This window comes from Ambystoma mexicanum, chromosome 8 (genome assembly GCF_040938575.1).
Source record: "Ambystoma mexicanum isolate Mex_15411 chromosome 8, UKY_AmexF1_1, whole genome shotgun sequence".
In the NCBI taxonomy this organism is placed as follows: Eukaryota; Metazoa; Chordata; class Amphibia; order Caudata; family Ambystomatidae; genus Ambystoma; species Ambystoma mexicanum.
Genome location: NC_090929.1, coordinates 1124556207 through 1124575342, shown reverse-complemented (window position 1 = coordinate 1124575342; position 19136 = coordinate 1124556207). Strand labels below are relative to the sequence as shown.

Below are 19136 nucleotides of genomic sequence, written 5' to 3'. Positions count from 1 at the left end.
AATATGAAGGCCCCAGGGCATTACCTGACTCCGTAATGCCCCTGTCGCAAGGTTCATATTGCTATTAGTACCCAGGCCCGCAAGATCTGCGTGACTGGGGTACCAAAAGCAGTTGGTCTGTCCCGAAACTCTGCAGAGGCAGAAGGTAAATGGGGTGGGGATGGCGGGGAGGTGGGAGGAAAGGGAAAAAAAACACATACCTGAGTCCCCAGCGGGGGGCGAAGGCAGCTACACAGCCGTGTGGAGGCTCGGAGTGGGGATAGCCCCACTTCGAGCCTTCTCATTGGCTGAGGGGCTGCCACGCCCCCCCACTGGGAACAATGGCCGTGGAATCCCGGCCGAGGGATTCCTGGCCAGGTAATGCCCAGGCGAGGGCCAATCAGAATGCTTGTTTCATTGACTAATAAACTTTAGCACTTTTCAAAAGACTTATTTTGCGTACAGAAAATAAAATAGAAGAAGAAAAGATTAGTTCAAATGTGTTATAATAAAATTTGTATTCTCTGCCAAAAGTTCATCAAAGCAATTATCACTGATACTTGTTATCCATCAACATTTCCAAATTATGCGCAAACCTACTAAAACATATGATACAGGGCGGTGTGCCTCCTTTCGGCATGGCCCTTTTCCCGTGCCCGCTGTGTTGATGCGGCGCACTGGACGCATCTGCCCTTTTTGCACACCCTGTTGTCCGTGGTTAGCAGGGCGCAGGGACAGCATAGTATATTTCTTTAAAGATACAGTCTAATAAATCTATTGGTTGGGAGGACAATATATATATATATAAGGAAAACACGGTTCAGTAAATTGAGCTGTACTTTAACTACACGGCGTGTGGGAAACAACAGCGTATGTGTTAAAGTAAAGCCTTTTCTTTTTTTATTGAGCCCTGTGAATCCCTTAAGTATACTGTGATTCTAACCACTAGATGTATTAGTGTTTAGGAGGACAGTATATTTTAGGAAACATGCAGCGCTCTAAGGTCTGTGTGCCCTACTGTCCTCGGCCAACAGGGTGCGCCAGAAGGGCAAACACAGGCCAACGTGCCACACCTAAGCGTTCAATTGCAAAAGGGCTATGCCGAATTGCAATACTCTGGGTACGGGTGGCGGAGATGAGGTGACAAATTGGTGGTGGCGTAAATCAGCCCAAGCATTGCAAATTTGCCAAAAAACATATAATTTTAAATGTATTTTAGATAAGCAATGTGGTTTTCATTAAACGTGCTTTTAACAGATCCAACGTTTACGCATTACATTCTTATAAACAAAGCATTATCTAAAACCATCACCTCATAATATGTTGCATAAAATAGTAATTACCATAAATGTATATCTACAATTGACCTCTAAATTATTTAGAGTAAACCACACCACTATAGGTAGCGCATCTCCTCACTTGTGCCAAAAAAGGTTTTGAGAATCTGGTCTATTATGTACAAAATGACGAAATATTACAATTCTCAGTGCTTCTAACTCATAATATTCAATAAATATGCAATGTCGGAGTCCCATTGCTCGGTTCATAAATGAGACAAGTTCGTAATTGCAAGGAACTTTTTTTCCATGCTCCTATCGCTTCATTTATAGATAAATACTTTATCTTTACTTTAACCTAAATCTCATACAAATTCTAGCCCCCAACTTATTAGGACATTTTATACAATATTTCTGGAGTTCTTTAAGAGCTGGAAAAACACCTGCATATTCTCCCAGGGATCGCATTTCTGTTATCTGCATAAAACCACACTTGTGATCCCATAGATCTATTTTTGTAAGGTGGACTCCTTTAGATTCCGTCGAGTTAATCCCGCCCTGCCAAAATGTCTTTCCTTCTCTTTTGTATGTTTTCTTTCTTTTCTCTCTTCTTTTTTTGCTTCTCTCCTTTTTCACTTTTTAGTGTTAATCTAAACACAAATAGGTTGGTTATATGTTTTTATTTGAATGTTTGTGTTCTTACGTTTTGTAAATGAAGGTTTGTAAGTAATGAGATATTTTAATTTTCAAGACTAAATTGCGAGTAACTTGTATATTTTTGTGATGATTATGTATATGAAATTTTGTAAAAGGTTATTTTAACCAAATACAATAAAAAAAAAATATCAACATACTCTAAACCATCCTCCTCTACATTAATATATTTTAAAAGATCACTACAATCCTCAACACAAATATCGATCATATTGCAACACCCTTCTTGATTTAATTCCTCTAGGGTCCCATATATATTCGAAGCATAATGCTGATATTTATTTTTGGCAGTCATCATCAGCCTGTGCTTCATTACGGAAGCCAATGAAGAGCTTATGGCAAGCTCCCTTCTGATTACTTGGACAGGGTTACCCTGAGGCAGCCCCACAGGTATCTTAGAATATAATCTTCCAACGTCTTTAGTACATCCTTATCCAGGTTCAACTATATTGCCATACCATACAATATTATTGGTATAACTTTAGAAGAAAATTCACTGTATTCCTTGTCTAATATTATTATTTTAGCGAAAACATATACAAATGCTCACTATTGCAGCTCCTTGTATGTTAATTTGTCTCACGCATATTCAGTGTGGCTGTCCTAAAAACGTGTCTATATTCTACTATTGGGTGGGTTAAAAAGTCTAGCTCCAGTGGAAATGGTTGATAGGAAGGGAAAATGTGAAATGACGCAGTGCAATGAACTCCTAGTTTGATGTACCCTGCCGCAGGGCATTGGAATATTTACATCTGGGATCAACACCACTGGGACTGCATCAGATGTACAATGAATAGAGGTGAAGGACGTGCAGTGGGACAAGAATGGCACTTTGCCCTCACTAACATTTCTGTCATTCCTTCCCTCTCTCTGGCAGAAAGGCGAGATGAGTAATTTTGAGTACCTCATGTTCCTGAACACGGAGTCCGGTCGGACATACAACGATTACATGCAGTACCCAGTCTTTCCATGGATTATTGCAGATTACGAATCAGAGGTAAATGTTGTGTGTCTATGTTAAGCGAAAACAATCCAGCTATTTCTGCTTGGCGCGTAAACTCGCTCCCTCGCTGCTGCTAGCCAAGAACACCAGCATTATGTACCTCCACAATACGCAGGAATCTAGAGTGACGAACGGTGTTACAGACAATGCTTGTGGCGTATATTTCTACAGCCCCTTCTGGAATAAAGAATGCAAGCATGTAAAGTTAGTTTCCTGTGAGATGTGGATGGAATGGCCATTTAATAGAGCTGGCTAATGCCCAGTTGGCCTACAGAATCAAAGCCTCCATGGCCGTTGCCATGCTGGCTTAGGGATTTCTCGCTGCATGTGATCACTAGACCCATCCCTTCCTCATCAACCAAGGGGCCGCTTCAGCAAAGGACAAACGATATGATCAGGTGCAACTAGTTCTATTAAAGTTCCTGTGACACGTTCTGCAATGCCTCATTTCCACAATACTCTGTACAAAACAACTACTAGTTATCCACATCTGCAATGCAACTGTTCACTTGCGGGATAGGTAGCCTGCTGAGTTAGATGCTTGCTGCTCAGATCTCTGTTTACAATGCAGGTTACATGTTCATGTCTCAAAAGGGCCAACTCTGTTTATCATCCTTATGGGGTTGATAAATGGTGTGCCAGTAAAATGGCTAATATTAAAACGTGCTGTGAACAATGTTAGCAAGCCGTATATAAAACATAAACTATCACCCTTAAATTGCATTATCAGAAAAGAAGGTGCCTCCTTACTTGTGCTAGCAGCTAGTGATTAGGATAGGGAGTCACAATAAATACAAGAAACAAGGGACGCTTCCTTTATGTATTCAAATACTGGCAAAAAACAATGCTTTCTTGGTTTCTAAAAGCTCTTTCCCAATTATTTGTTTAAATGACACTCATTGATTTGTTTTTTGATTTTTGAAGGCATATTCTGTTCCTATGCATATTCCGGATTGTCTGACAAATTGAATCAATTGAGCCTACATATGTTTCGAGCAAAGCTCTTCCACAGGGCTATTCTTACAAAAAAACACTTTCACATACTATACTGAGTATGTTCTGGTCAAACAATTAACAAGAGTAAACAATTATATTGAACAATATATTTCGTCCATTGGAGTGTATGGATGCACCGAAATAGATGTAACATTGATTGATCCCCAATAAATGAAAACAGCCCAAAGAGGTAATGTTAAAAACTAAGATGATTAGAGATACATTTCATGCATGAGTTAAGAAAACGAAAATAATAAGGATTAAGAAAGCAGATATCAGGGATGTGGGAGAGAGAGGGAAGCAAACAAACAGACATAAACCAAAATCATAAAAATTGGTTAGTGCATGAGTAGATGTACATTAGTAATAATTAGTTTTCACTTTGGGAAAACCAGCTTGTCTCACAGTTTCTCCGGTTTCCTTGTTAGGAGTTGTGCAAATGCACAGTAGACAGGAGCACTACCAGTGTCACAAAAGCAGCTTCTTCGATATCGCTCAGAGTGCTTTCGTCATAAATAGGTACCCCTCCAACTGTGCGTGTACCATTTAGACTTTCCTCACCTCTCTTCATGCTGCACTTTTGGAGATTACAGCTCAATCTTGTGGAGCAGTTCAACCAATAATAAGGACTATCCACTAAGGGGAGATAGCTCCCTGGGATTAGCTTATCCCGCTTGGACTCCTCAGGAGAAAGAACTGTTAATTCAATTGTACCACAGACTAGAGATTAGAGTAGTTCCTGTAGTAGAGCTAGATCCTCAAGGAGTCTCTCCCTTTTATTGAGGGGGGGGGGGGTGGGTTGATTCTTGAAGCAAGCAGACAATTGTCAGTCATACAAACCGCAAATCTCTCCAGTTCTGTTCCTTATGGGCTGTAGCAGAGGGAGGAACTCATTGCAGGCCCAGTGAGTGGGAGGGATGAATGATTACCTCCACGTCCTTCTTCCTCATCACACTAATTACTTCTGTGGCCCTGCCTCCATCACAGTAACCTTTTAATTTCTTCTGTAGGTATAAACCTCCAATCTACTAACAATCCTAGTAAAAGAAATGCCTTGTCCTCCGGACAGGAGTCTGACATCTTTCTGGTGCGGGCCAAAGTGAGCAGCATAGCTGGCCTCCTGGATATTTCCTCTAGCAGTGGGCCGGGTATTAGTCATTTACAATTGTTCGAATGAACAATTGACCGAATTTAAAGGGTCACAATTGACCTTTTCACAATTGACCGAATATATATACATATATATATATATATATCGGTTTCGTAATATATATATATATATATATATATATATATATATGGGTTTTGGGGGGTTTGGCGTTGGGTGGGGGGTTGTGGGGGGTTTCCCCCCACATATGTGGTGCAATTGACCTTCACAATTCGGTCAATTCGTATACAACCGTGGGCCGGGGATGACTATGGAGAACGGTTGCCTGGGTACTGGGCTCTGCGCCTCCCATGTAGTCATTGTTGGTTCCCCCCAAGCATGGTTGCTGCCACTAATGGTTGGCAAGCAGCGCCACCATGAGTCGGAGGAATTGTTAAGAGCCCAGGGTGTCATAGCAACCTGGAGCGTTTTCCAGACATTGACATCCCCAGTGGCTCAGGGCCTTTCTGTCAAAATATCTTATTGGTTTGGTCCTTTGCTGGTAGGACAGTCAAGAAGCATTTAAGAGGCTCGGCCCGGTCATTATGGATACCGGTTGCTGCACCTTCTTTGTTTCCCTCACTCTTTGTCTAGAACTCCGTAGAGGGATTACTGAGAGTGTGTCGCCCTTCCTATGCTAAAATTGAGAAACGTAAGAACAGAAAGGCAAAAATTGACATTTGGATCGCTGTGAGGATTCTTCTAGTGCTGAAGAAATCCAGTAAAAAGAAGGCAACTAAAAAGAAGATGGAGTTAAAATTGTCCCTATCTGAAAGGGAAATTAAGAAGGTGATAACACAGACACTTTAAGACCACGAGGGAAGCAAGAAAAGGAAAATGTCCTCCTCAAGCTCTTCTTCGTCCTCCTCTTCTTCAACATCTGAGAGTGCGTCCTACTCTTCCCCTTCAGTGTTTTCATTCTCTGAGGATAAGACTGAAGGAAAATATATGGATAGGGAGGAGGTCCACACAGTATTTTCCCAGCTATGAGATATAGCATAAGATTTTTCGAGACTTCTATCCATGGTGGATCGGCCGATCCAAAGAGCAAGCATTATAAGCAAAAGCCTAAAATGAGTCTTCCAGTGACTTCCAACGTAAAAGACAAAATCCAGAAGGAGTGGACAGATCCAGAGCATATCTTTATGCCATGATTTAGGGTTTAGTTGCACCCATTGAAAGGCATGGAATCCTTTCTCACAGAGACAGTGGAGACTGATGTCGTCTTGGCCAGTCTGATGGGAAGATCATCAATGACAGCAGAAGAAGCTCTCTGTCCGGAAGCCAGTAAACCAAAAGACTGAGTAAATAGCTTAAGAAAGACCACTCAGGGGCCCATCTGGCCCTTAGTGCTCCCATTCCGACGGAGATGCTAGATTTGTTATATGATGGAGTTTGGGAATGGCCATGGAGATTAGAGCAGGCATTTTAGCTAGACGCCATATTCATATAAGGGATTGGAAGACTTGAAGGCTCCCAAATGTCCACTGCTTTGGAAATTCCCTTTGAATGGAATCAGCTTTTTGGGGACTCCTTAGAGTCCCTCCATTTAGCCTATTGGATAAACATGGAGGCAAGCTAAGGAGTAACATTTCATCTTCTACCTCCACTCACAAGTCATCTAGCTGCAAAACCCAAGATCATTTTTCTGCTACCACATTCAAGTTTGTATGACGACTGAAAGGTTTTCAGCCTAGATAAGGGGTAACTAAGCCTGCTGGGCAGTCCCAAAAGTCCTGAAAAATATTTCAGACTGGTGGGTGGAAGGTACCAGTAACGTTTTTCCAGTTTGGGACAGGTCTTCAGAGGCCTGGGCTCTACAGACAGTACACAAGTCTATTTCATAGAGTTGTTGACCCTGCCTGTTCAGTCGCTCATGACCATAACTCCTATTCCAAAGAACTGGATCAAGAGGACAGCAATGTCTAGGGCCATGTGTGAGTTACTGGACAAGAGGGTGATTTCAAAGGTTCCTTCCGACCAACAGAGTCTGAAGTTATAGTCTCAAGTGTTCTTGGTTCCCAGACCCGCTGGGAAATTCAGGCTCCTCTTGGATCTAAAAGTCTTGAACACCTGTGCAAAGGGGTAGCGGTTCAAGATGGAATCCCTTCAGAGAATAATTCCCCTGATTTGAAAGGGGGATTGGTTGGTATTCTTATATCTCCTGGATACCTGTTACCATGTGGCCATGCGCCACTCTCTGAAGAAGTATCTCAGGTTTGCATTAGTGGGCATTAATTTCCAATTCTTGGTTCTTCCATTTGGGTTAAAGATTGCTCAAACAGTTTTTTCAAAATTGGCAGCTCCTCTGGTTGCTCACCTTGATCTGCAAATGATTCACATCGTCCCTTATCTTGATGATTGGTTAATCAAGGCAGAGCTCATGGGAACAGTTCAGGCCCATCTTCATCTGGTCTCTCAAGTCATCCAGGACTGGTATTTTCTAAACAATTGGCAGAAGTGCCAGCTGGTACCCTACAAGGACCTCATCTTCATAAGAGCCTAGTTGTGTACCAAAGAGGGTAAGGTCTTTCTTCCTTGAAGCGGTCAATTCACGTACAGACTCCTCCCAGCAGCGTCCTCAGAAAGGATTGGTTACAGTGAGAGATCTTCGGAGGGTTTAACACCATGTGGCCTCTTGTGTCTTTCTATTCCTTTGGAGTCATCTCCATCTCAGACCCCTGTTTTCACATGTCCTGGGTCACTGGATTCTGACCACCCAGATCTCAAAATTCCATATTCCTATGTTCCGGGTCCTATGGCAGGACTTAGCATGGTGCTTGTGCAGCAACAACCTCCGAAGAGGAAATAGGTTAGAACGCTGCATGAGGACCATCCTTGCTACAGATGCCAGCAGCCGAAGATGGGAGTGCTGTGCTGGGGTCCATGGTTGCCCAAGAAAAGTGGAATTTGGAGGATTCTTTCAGATCCTCAAATTGGAAAGAACCTTTAGCCATAGACTTGGCCCTGATAAGGTTTTTGGGTAGATCAAGGGCTGGGACGCACTGGACCGGGCGGACAACACCACTCACAGGGTTTATTTTTGTATCATTATTTATTTTAATTGCCATGTTTTAGCCAAACCTTTTCATACCAACAAACATAACAAAAATACAGAAGTGGAAACAACATACCATATAAAATCGATAAAAAATAAAGCATTCATTCAATTAATTCATACACATACATAATTTAAATATCTCATCTAAGATAGAAATAGAATAGTGCATGTTGTACTACATTGTGCCTACTTGTGATACAGCTTAAATTCAGTGCCATATAGTGCATTAAGATTATCGCTACAATGAATAGAAATGTCGTCATTGTAGCATCTAACGATGATATGTCACGGTTTTGGACAGATCCAATTTCACACCAACAATTGCCCACATATTTAAAAAAGCTATTATGAGTGCAGGATCATTCCCTAGTAAAGACCTGCCCCAAATCGATAGAGCGCTCACTGTTTGAATTTCATTCACAAATGAATCAAAGATTTGTTTACGCTCAAAACACATCACAGGACACACCATGAGGATATGTCTCAAAGTTTCAATCTCCTCCTTTACGTGATGTAGGTGACATATCCTATAATTGCTCGCAATGTGTTGTCTAGCACCAATAACTGCAAAACATGGTAGTTGGTTTAGCCTGACATTCAAGAAAAATAGTCCAGCCTCTGGACTATGGCATTGAATCAAATAACCCTACGCCTTAACAAAGATCACAAACAATTGTAGCAACTTATATTTGATTACTCTTTATATATTAGTATAGTAATACCAATGTTGTGCTTTCTTCAGCATTTCAGATACCAGTTTCAATGTATTTTCATTCAGGTCAGGCTTCCAATCAATCATCACAAAAAAATATTTAAAGGTTTTGGTCAACCAATCCAGGTTTCTCTCACTGTTACAACTACTTTCTTCCTACATAGATTAAGGCTAGCAATATTTTGTATGCTGGTAGTATGTTACCACAATACTCCTTGTCTAATCTTTGTCAAAGTATACAGGGAGGTAAGGTCGTTCCAGTCTCAGCATACTAACAGGAACCCCCTTGGCAGTCCCCAACAAATGCAGCAGTATTGCTTCCTCCGATTTATCAAACCTAGGATCACCACTAAGGGGGGGCGGGCCCTGTCTGGCCCTCAGAAGCTTGTGCAGCGTGTGCATCCTGCTGCTGCCTTCATCCACCAGGCCTTCGTTCCATGGACTACTGAGTTAAGCCCTTCCTCCCTCTCAAGATGACCACTGCTGCCCCATACAATGTGCCAGAGCCTGCGGGCTCCATTGTCCCGCCCTCCACTGAACCGGATTGGTTGCCCATTGGCTTTACTTCCCCTGGAAGCAAGTGAGCCGGCAGGCGAAGCTGACCCCCCACAAAGGACCGCCACTAAGCACTGTGTACCCTGTCTGGCCCTGTAAGGCCATGAAAGGCCCACCCTACCAGAAGCATTGTGCCTACCATATGTACATCTCTACACGTCTTTATGGTATGTCTATAAAAATAAAAAATGTCTGTCTTTCTCCCACACTCGAATACCATCTCCCTTTCCTTCTTCCTCCCTCCCTGTGCTTCTCCTCATGCCCCTCACCTTACCAGCGAAACCTCCCGCACTGCCCATAGATCCTGCTGCATTCAGGTTGCCGACTCACCCCAGCCTGAGGCCCTCTGCACCATGCCTCGGTGAAAGCAGGTGCTCCCGGCTTGCTACTCGGACATCGTGGGCATACTCACTTCGTTACACCCCTAAAAGGCCACCCTGGTCACATGCGCAACTGCAACCATGTGCGCCCAAGACCACCACTCGCCAAACTTTCCAGCATCCTACATTCAAGAATCACAAGCCCACACCCCTTGGCATGCCCTTGATGACAAGCACGCAGTGTCCCTCATCCGTTGCCCAACCCCTACACGTCCACACGTCTACACATTCTCCTGACGAAAGGCACTTTAACCTCAATGGCACCAAACAAACCCTTGCACCAAGACCACTACGAGCCGTAAGGGGAATTCATTGGCACTGGCAAACATCTCTGTCTTCGCAAGCATGCCCACCTGCCCTATTGCTGGTAAAGACTCAGCCTGCACTAGCAAATCCAACTCACAAAGGAGTCCCTCAGCCACACAACACGCTGGCATCACACAAACACCACACTCCAGAAACATGGCTGCATGCTGCCTCTGGCCCAGTCTTATCATTAGCTATCCCCCCACATACACCATTTACAGAAAATATAGATTTGATGCCAGAGGGGTGGCCCTCACTGCCAGAGACAACCTCCACCTAAGGGGAATCATTAACCCCGCTAAGGAACTACTCTCCACTAAACTAACCTCGATGCACACCACAATGATAACCCTCCATCTGATTTTCCGCGCCCTGAGACCTCCACTCTCATTTGAAGAAGATATTATGCAACTCCTGTCAGTCAACACCAAAGCCTCTTCCAAGGCTTTGCTTATGGGAGACAATAGCATGGGACTCTCAGACCCAACAGACACTAATGTCATATCCCACTACAAATTCCATTGAAGCACTAGGTTTCAAACAAAGGATCTTCAATCCCACACACTCTAAAAGTCGCAATTTAGAATGGGTGGAAGACCTGAACTGTGACCTTACTATCACCTCCAAATTGCCCTGTCCATAGCCTGACCATAATACAATTTCCTTTAACCTACAAACGCCCACCTCACTTCCTAGATCAGTGAGAACCTTGCTCCGCATGGCAACCAGAAGCTCCTGCAATTTATCCACCATGAACATCCTACCTCGGCCCAGCAAACTCACCTCCTCACAAGCATCCTCCAAGGACCCTGGCACCCTGGTTGATATTTACAATCAAACCCTAAACTGGGCCATCAATACACTGGCACCCTTTACCCAATGGAAAGCCAAACGTATCGTACACACTAACTCCTGGTTCTCCCAATCTTAAAACACAAGCTTTTCTCCATACTAGTGTAGAAAAGTAGCTCCTCAAGACTGCGCCAATAAGAGGTTAGTATAAAGACTTCATTGATTTTCATAGATTGGTTTTATTCTCTGATTCTCTAAAGAGCGGACGTGTATTAGAACATGACATAGAAGCACGGAAGCAAGGGGATCTAACCCATGATACAAAACCCATCCTAAAACCTCGCAGAAATTGCATAACCATGGACCATGCCCTGTTTTGAAAAAGGCTGTGACCAACCGAAAAACACGTGTCAGCTTAAGGGCATCAGAGAATAAAACCAATCTATGAAAATCAATTAAGTCTTTGTACTACCCTCTCTTTGGTGCAGTCTTGAGAAGCTACTTTTCTACACTAATTGTTAGCGGTTTCTGGCTATATCCGCTCTCTAACGAGACGCGACAAATTACTAGCATACAATTATAGACATCATAAAAAAGCGATAGTTAGCTTTATGAAATAGGCTGTACAGAGCAGACGCCGTCCGACCAGCTTCCAATAAAGCCAGCCTCCATTTCTTCTTATATTTTCTCCATACTATGTGAGATTGAAACACCTGCACGCCCACCAGACAACTGCACTAAAGAGAGCTCTTGATGCCTGGGCATCCAAAATGCATTGATTGACAAAATCTTTATGCTCCGAAAAAGATTAGCCTAAAAAAAGCCATTGTGCCTAAAGTCAATACCGCTGCACCTGACCAACCACCCACAACTGACTCTCCAAACCTATACTACTTTAAATCTATCTTCACAACAGAGGTCATTGAAATCATTAAAGGGCTTAAACCCTCTAGATGTCAAGGAGACATCTGCCCTGTGACAGCCTCACCAACCTCACTAGCCTCTCCAGCCTCACCAACACCTTGTTCACTTCAAATCAAATACTGTGCCAACCGACCTAAAAGACGCTTGGGTCCTCCCTTTGCTAAAATAAAAAAAACACCCTAGAACCGGCCATCCCGTCCAACTACCACCTCATCACGACGGTCCCATTCATCGTTAAAATACTAGATCAGGCTGAGTACCTACAAATCCAGTCTCACCTGGAATCTAATAACCTTTTGGGCCTGCGCCAGTCGAGTTTTCGTCCTGGCCATAGTAAGGAAACTGTCCTTGTAGACTTACAAAAATAAATTGGATGACATTAAAGACTCTGGCAATGCTGCCCTCCTCCTTCTTCTGTATCTATGACCTTTGACTTGATAGACCACCAAATTCAGTGCCAAAATCTCACCACTGCAGCTCACTTTTCTGCAGAAGCGACAGCCTGGATTTCGTCCTTCCTGTTTAACAGGACTATGAGGGCCTTCTCAGACTCTGCTGCAGCACGCCCGGCCCATGTCTCCTGTGGAGTTCCGCAAGGTTCCTGTGTCTCACCCATACTGTACAATATTTTCACTAGGCCACTCTTTGACCTGCTTGACGACCTAGGCATTTCCTATACTAACTATGCGGGCGACACTCCGCTTCTCCTCCCGCTAACTGGCAACTCCTCCACTGACTCTAAATCTCTGCTCTATATCTTCTGAACCATCCAACCTTGGATGGCCACACACATGCTATGCCTAAATGACAAGACAGAAATCCTTCTAGTCTGCTCACAATCTCTACTAAACAAACTAGACCCAACCTACAAATCCTTCGCCATCGACGGCATCACCATCCGTGTGTCACATTGGGTCAAGACCCTGGGCGTTTACCTTGACTCCATCCTGTTGCTCTCTAGACAGGTTAACGCTATTGCTTCGTTGGCTGCCTACATCATGAAACTTATCAATGGCTGCAGGTCCTTTCTTTCCACAAAAAACTGCCTGCGCATTGCGCGTGCCATAATAGGCTCAAGGCTAGACTACTGCAACTCGCTGTTTGCTGGAACCTCATAGCGAAACATTAACAGGCTGCTAGTTATCCAAAACAATGCCCTCAGAGTTGCGCGGACCATGTCCAAATGAGAGCACATCTCATCAGCCAGAAGAAATTCACACTGCCTCCCAGTTTGCGAGCGCATCACTTTTAAAACCCTTGCCATCACTCTCAAGTGCATTGTGAATACTGCTCCGAAATACCTTGCACAAAAGTTCACCATGGCACAGTCTACCAGACCTACCCGGATCACCAACTCACACCAGCTGATCCTGCCTAGATTCAGGCTAAAGAGGTTGGGAGGGGTGAGCTTCACAGTGACTGCTTCAAAAAACTGGAATGCCCTACCACATCACCTAAGATAAGAACACTCTTACTGGGCATTCCACAAAAAACTCAAGACTCTCCTTTTCTGACAGGAGGCCCACCTGGACTTCTGTTCCTCATAAAAAAAAGTAATTGTTTATGTATCTGTCTCTATGCTATGCGCCTTTGCCTGCTTGTAACCAGCGCCTTGATGCCTCTGGGTTTTGTGCGCTATACAAATGAAATAAATAAATACACTTTTATCTAAGAAATTCCAAGATTCATGGCAATAGAGTGCCATTGGAATTACACCCTGCTTTTAAATCGCTAAAAGACCTCCAGTGCTAAAACCACTTCTAATATGCAAAAATTGCATATTAGTCCCCAGTCGCCTATAAACCTTTGTTTCTATCGCCCTCCTAGAGATGATGTCACTATGTTTAGCTGAGACAACATTACCCAAATATGTATTTTCCGCCATCCACTCCACCTACAAATTATCTACTGTGATATTCATAGGGCTTATATGAACCTCCGGGGGGTAGGGGGTGGGGTTAAGGGGATGGTCAGGATCATGATTCCTGAATGCCCTTGCCTTGAGGCTACAGTCTTCTTCTTCTTCTTCTTCTTAATTATCGGAGGCGTGGGCGGACCCACGCAGGCGCTTCCCCATCCTATAGGATGATGTGCACCGTACCCACTAATTATTATTTGACTCCATTTAAGCTCACAACTCCTCCCACCTCCCCGTCTGCCTCACAAAATCCAACATCACACTACTCCTCCTCCTGCCTCTCTCCCCATCACCTCCCAGTATAGTCCTCCCACTCAGCTCAGCCACACCCAACGCAGTCAACCGAACCCTCATCAATTCTCTCTCTGCAATATGTCTTTCGCACCTAATCAAAAAATGTCCCAACGTTTCAGGCACCCCACACACCGAAGCTACGGTCTTGGATGGAGAGCTACCTTTAGTCCCTGGAGGCAGCTCATATCAGTGGGGTGGAGAATCTTAAGGCAGAACTCTTGAGCGGGACATTCTCCATCACTGAAGAGTTGGTTCTGTGAGACAAGACATTCTTTGAGATCTGTCACTGGTTTGGGTCCCTAGTATTGGATTTTTTGCTTCCCCGACACCGGCAAAGATCCAACTGTTCTGCTCCAGGTTCCAAATAGTGGGTGCCTCGGGGGGTCGATGTATTCAATCTGGACTGGCCCCAGGAGCTCCATCATGCCTTTCCTCCTTTTACCCTGCTATCCATGGTAATACAAACAATTTTACAACACAGGGTGACAGTGATTTTGGTGGTTCCCTGTTGGCCTTGGTGGGTATGGTTTCCTACCCTTCTGGATCTTCATTTACAGGTGGCTTGGAAGATCGGAGATGGCCTTGCCCACTACAAGCATGACAAGTGTGTGGGACACTAGGTATTCAATGGGCAGCCTGGAAATTGAAAGGGAGAGGCTGAAGGATCTAAGCCTTTTGGATGAGGTTGCTGCTTCTATCCTCCACTCTAAGAGCCCTTCCAACTGGAAAGCCTAGGAAAGACATTTGGGTAACTTCATGAAGTGGTGTGAGGATCAAGTATTTCGTCTCTTCCCTGTGGTATCCTAGCTTTGCTAGAAATCCACTGGGGTGGGTTTGGCAGTTTCTACTCTTTGCTCTCAGTGAGCGGTACTTGGGGCTCTCAAAGGTGGTTGGGAGGGAAGGTTGGAGGGTGAAGCACTCTTAAGAAGATTCCTGAAGAGTCTTACCTCCCTTTGGTTCTAATGTTTCTTCAAGTCCACCATTTTGAGCCTTTTGGTCTTACTGATATCCAACACCTTACCCTCAAAACACCATTTTTGATTGTGATTACTTCAGCCTAGAGGTTATGTGGAATTGTGGCTTTGTTATGTAGGCCTCCTATTCTATGAGTTCTTTCTGAAGCTGTCGTGATGCGTTGTGATCCATGGTTCCCCAGTAAAGTAGTATCCAAGTTTCAAAGCTCCAATATGTGGTTCTTCCCGATCTCTTTGAAAACCACAAACACCAGAGCAAGAGGCATAATATTCCATCGACGTAAGGAGTGCAGTCCTGAAGAAATTTTGTATGACCAAAGGTTTTTGAAATAAACTGACAATCTATTGGTGACTTTTGGCTCTGCTGGGGCAGGCAGACACACCTCAGTGGTGTCCATGAGTTGCTGGGTATGGACTGTTATCTCCATGGCCTAAGTGGCAGATGGGTTATCTATTCCTGATCATGTGCATGGTCACTCCACTAGGGGAATAGCTGCCTTCTGGGCAGACGCTCAAGGCGTTTTACTACAGGAGACATATAAGGCAATCACATGGACTGATCAGAACATGTTCATTAGTCATTATAAATTGAATGTGGATACAGTCCGGGATGGTGCATATGGGGTTGCACTGCTTTCTGTTGGAAAGGTCAGATTGTCTTGGTGGCGTAATAGAATTGGTGTTGGGATGCATCAGCATTTGTATTATTGTGTCTCATTGGGACCTTTTCACAGTCTACTGCTTGGGTACACCTTAGAGGTAAGTACTTGGACGAGGAAGAGGGATGTGAAGGTAATGCTCTGATTACTTACTGGTAATCTTCATTACTCCGGCCACAAAGAGCAGGCAGCAGATTTCGACATGGAAGCACCAAGGCCCACAGTTCCTTTAAGGGAACCAGTTATGGTGGTATCCTTCTTTACTGTTACACACCTTGAGAACCCCATTTCCAATGCAGAGGGAAATGACCAGCAAGGCAGGAGATAGGAAGCAGTGATGCAGATCCCACAGAAGCTTCTTCTGGATGTTCACTGGATACCTTCAGAGAAGGCCATCCGCAGGCTTCCACCATGCTAAGTGGGGAGAGGGTGATCCCAAAGAGCTTGCAGCCCCTCTTTCTTTGTATACCTACATGAATGCACCATTACATATGTTAATGCCAAGGGGCAATGGAAGGAGCTTTGAATCAAAGGTAACAACGAGAAAAGCATGAACAGTACTGCAGCTCCTGTTTATGTGCTCTCCTTGGGCATATATGGGAATCAAATCCAAAATGGTGTTAAGAGCTTTTACAGCACACACCACAGGAGCACAGACGAAAGCGGTGGGACCCAAATAGACATAGGAAGCACAACCAGTTAGCAATCATTTTTTCAAGGTCCATAAACACACACACACACACACCTGAAGCTATTTGCCTAATGGAGGCAGGTATGGCAGGGCCAAGGGCAGTTAAGCTGGGAAAGGGCCACCCAGGCACGTAGAACTAGCAATTCTTGAACGCAACCCTAGAATAGTTACACCCAGAACTAATTGGGATGGAACCCTTTGCAGAGGCACCACATGACACATACAAATGATAGAGAGGATGAGATAGTTGTGTGGGAGTTTTGAGAAGGCACTAATTTGGAGATATCTGGAGAAGAGAGTAGAAGAAGACAAGAACCTGGTGGAGGGACTCAGGAGGCTGGGGAGAGATGAGGACAGGAGGTTGGAGGAGAGACCCGGGAGCATGAGGAGTGAAGGAGAAAGGAGGCTGGGGGAGAGGCCAAGGGTGCTGGGGAGAGAAGCTGTCAGACGGCTGTAGCAGCGAGATAGGAGTCCAAGGAGAGAGAGTGTAATTGGTGGTTGGAGAGAAGAACAGTATACAGAGTAGGTGGTGAATAATTATCTGATTAACAAGCTGGTTGATGATACAGAGTTACCTAAAGTGGATGTGGTGAATAGTGGGGAGGAGGTCTTGCTTGATGCAGGGGTGCATAAGTAAGAGGTGTTGAAAAGCAGGCTGGAACTTGACACAGAGGTGCCTGAAGAGGAGGTGATGATTAAGGAGGAGGTGTTGAACAGGCAGAAGACAATTACTAGAGGGAGCATGAGCAAAGAGTAGTGGTGGAAAGGAGAAATATGAGTGGGCAGAGAAAGGAGGAGGAAGAGAGAAGATACAAGAGATTGGAAAGTAGAAGATATGCAGAGGAGCTATAATATGAGTTTGAGAAAGGAGAGAAAAGGTGTGTGATGACAGGAAAGGAAGAGCAGAGGGAGTTCAGGTGGCAAATTGAAGAATAGGAGTAGGAGACTTGGAATAGAAGAGAGGAGGAAGATGACAACAGCAAAGAATAGAGGGGTAGGCCAGACCCTGAAAGAGTTAAGGCAGTAGTTTTGACAGAGGTGAACCTTAAGTATGAAAAGGGTAAGCCTAGGAAGGGTGAAGCAATGATCATGTGGCAAAGCAATGAGGAGGTACAGGTGAAAGGCAGGGAGAAAGAGGATCAGGGAATAAGAGAAGGCCACCCCCCGCCCCCTAGGATGATCTCATGTTTAGTCGTGGACAAGCAGGAAAGTGGGCTGGTGGACTATAGAGTCGGGACCGTGAGACAGAGTTGCTGAGATGCCTAGTAAAGAGCCCCTGGAATTCCAAATGCAGCCTCTTGTTCAGTAAAGTACAGATATGAAAGGTGTTTCCCAACACCTCTGTAGTAGGGTATCTTACAGGAGTAAAACTAAATCAATTTCCTCAGGGCAAATAATCTGCACAAAATAACTTTACCTGGGTCTGGTTTACCGAGGTGTGATCAGTTCCCAGGGTGAACTCCACAATTAGTGTCAGTGTAGAGTAGAGCAATACGTCAAACACTGAAAAAGGGAGGGGACTCTTAAGTATGGAAAGGGGAAGCTGGAGTGGGGTGGAGGAATGATCATGTAGAAAGGCATTGTGGTTGTGCAGGAGAAGCAGAAAGGACAGAGAAAAATAGGAGAGGGGAATGACATGTGGTAAATACGCTAGAGCATAATACGGAGGTGCACAAAGAGGGAGCTGGTGAACAGGGAGGTGACAATTACAGAGGAGGGTGAGCAAAGAGAAGAGGTGGAAAGGAGAAGTGTCAGAAGAAAGTGAAAGGAGTAGGTAGAGAGATGAAATGGCTGCGGTTGCAAAGACGGGGTGGGGGGTGTCAGGTTCCTCAGCAGCAGGGAGAATTCTTGTGAGGCGTTCCTAGTGGTGGACAGGATTGGAAGAGGTTTTGCACTCTTTGGACATTAGTAGCTTGAGCAGCCAAGGGAGGAGTTTCTGTGTGTGTGTATCACAGCCAACCTCCAAATTAACCTCTTCCTCTTCTAACTCCAACCCTCCGACCCCCTCCTCACCTGTGGCGTTGGTTTCCTGGGGCTGTTCAAGTCTCTTCTTCCACCAAGCTGTTTTTTTTGTCGGAGGATAGGGCCTACCCCGGGAGGAAGCCACCCTGACCTGGTACAAAGAGGTCTAGTGGGGACCTCTCTGCCGGAGCAAGCCAAATGGGGGAAAAAGCCTGATGGCATAAAAAAACCCCTATCCAAGCTGGTGTAAGTAGTTCCAATTAGTAGGGATGTGGCAAGTTTGCAGGTCCAATGCGCTGGTATGTGCCGCGTAAATAAAGAAGGCATGGAGGAGTGGAGGAATGTGGAAAAATAATAAGGGGAGGGAAAAAGAAACAATAGGTACTGGAAAAAACTGCACAAAGGAAGGAGCCGGAAAGGAGAGAAAGTCGGGAGTGCGCACGAGGGAAAAAACTTCAGATTAACACAACAAAAAAAACAGGAAAGGTAGGCAGGCGGAAGAAAAACGAAGGAAACACGGGACGGAGAAAACTGCTAGCATCTCACCCGGAGCCTGACGCGAAAGGGTTGCAACGCGCAGACTTCCGGATGAGACAGAAAGAAAAAGGCGTACCGCGGTGGATGCCACGGAAACAACTAGCCTGCTGCTCAAGGTGCGCGGTGGGGACGTGATGGGCGGCTAATGGCAGCCCAGTCTCCACCGCGACCAAATACCGCAACGTTGGCGGCGCATGACAGTATGCCCCCTTCTATACCTGGACCACCCAGGCTTACCTGGGTGGAAACGATGGA

At 44.8% G+C, this 19136-nt stretch overlaps 1 protein-coding gene across 4 annotated transcripts in view; it reads left to right on the top strand.

Moving 5' to 3' along the window:
* WDFY4 (WDFY family member 4) overlaps nt 1-19136 on the top strand; it is a 1820746-nt gene that overhangs the window by 1433406 nt on the left and 368204 nt on the right. For all 4 annotated transcript variants that reach the window (XM_069611160.1, XM_069611162.1, XM_069611161.1 and 1 more), the window contains one exon: nt 2848-2967. In XM_069611160.1, coding sequence (XP_069467261.1) covers nt 2848-2967 — 120 coding nt within the window. The remainder of the gene's footprint in view (nt 1-2847; nt 2968-19136) is intronic.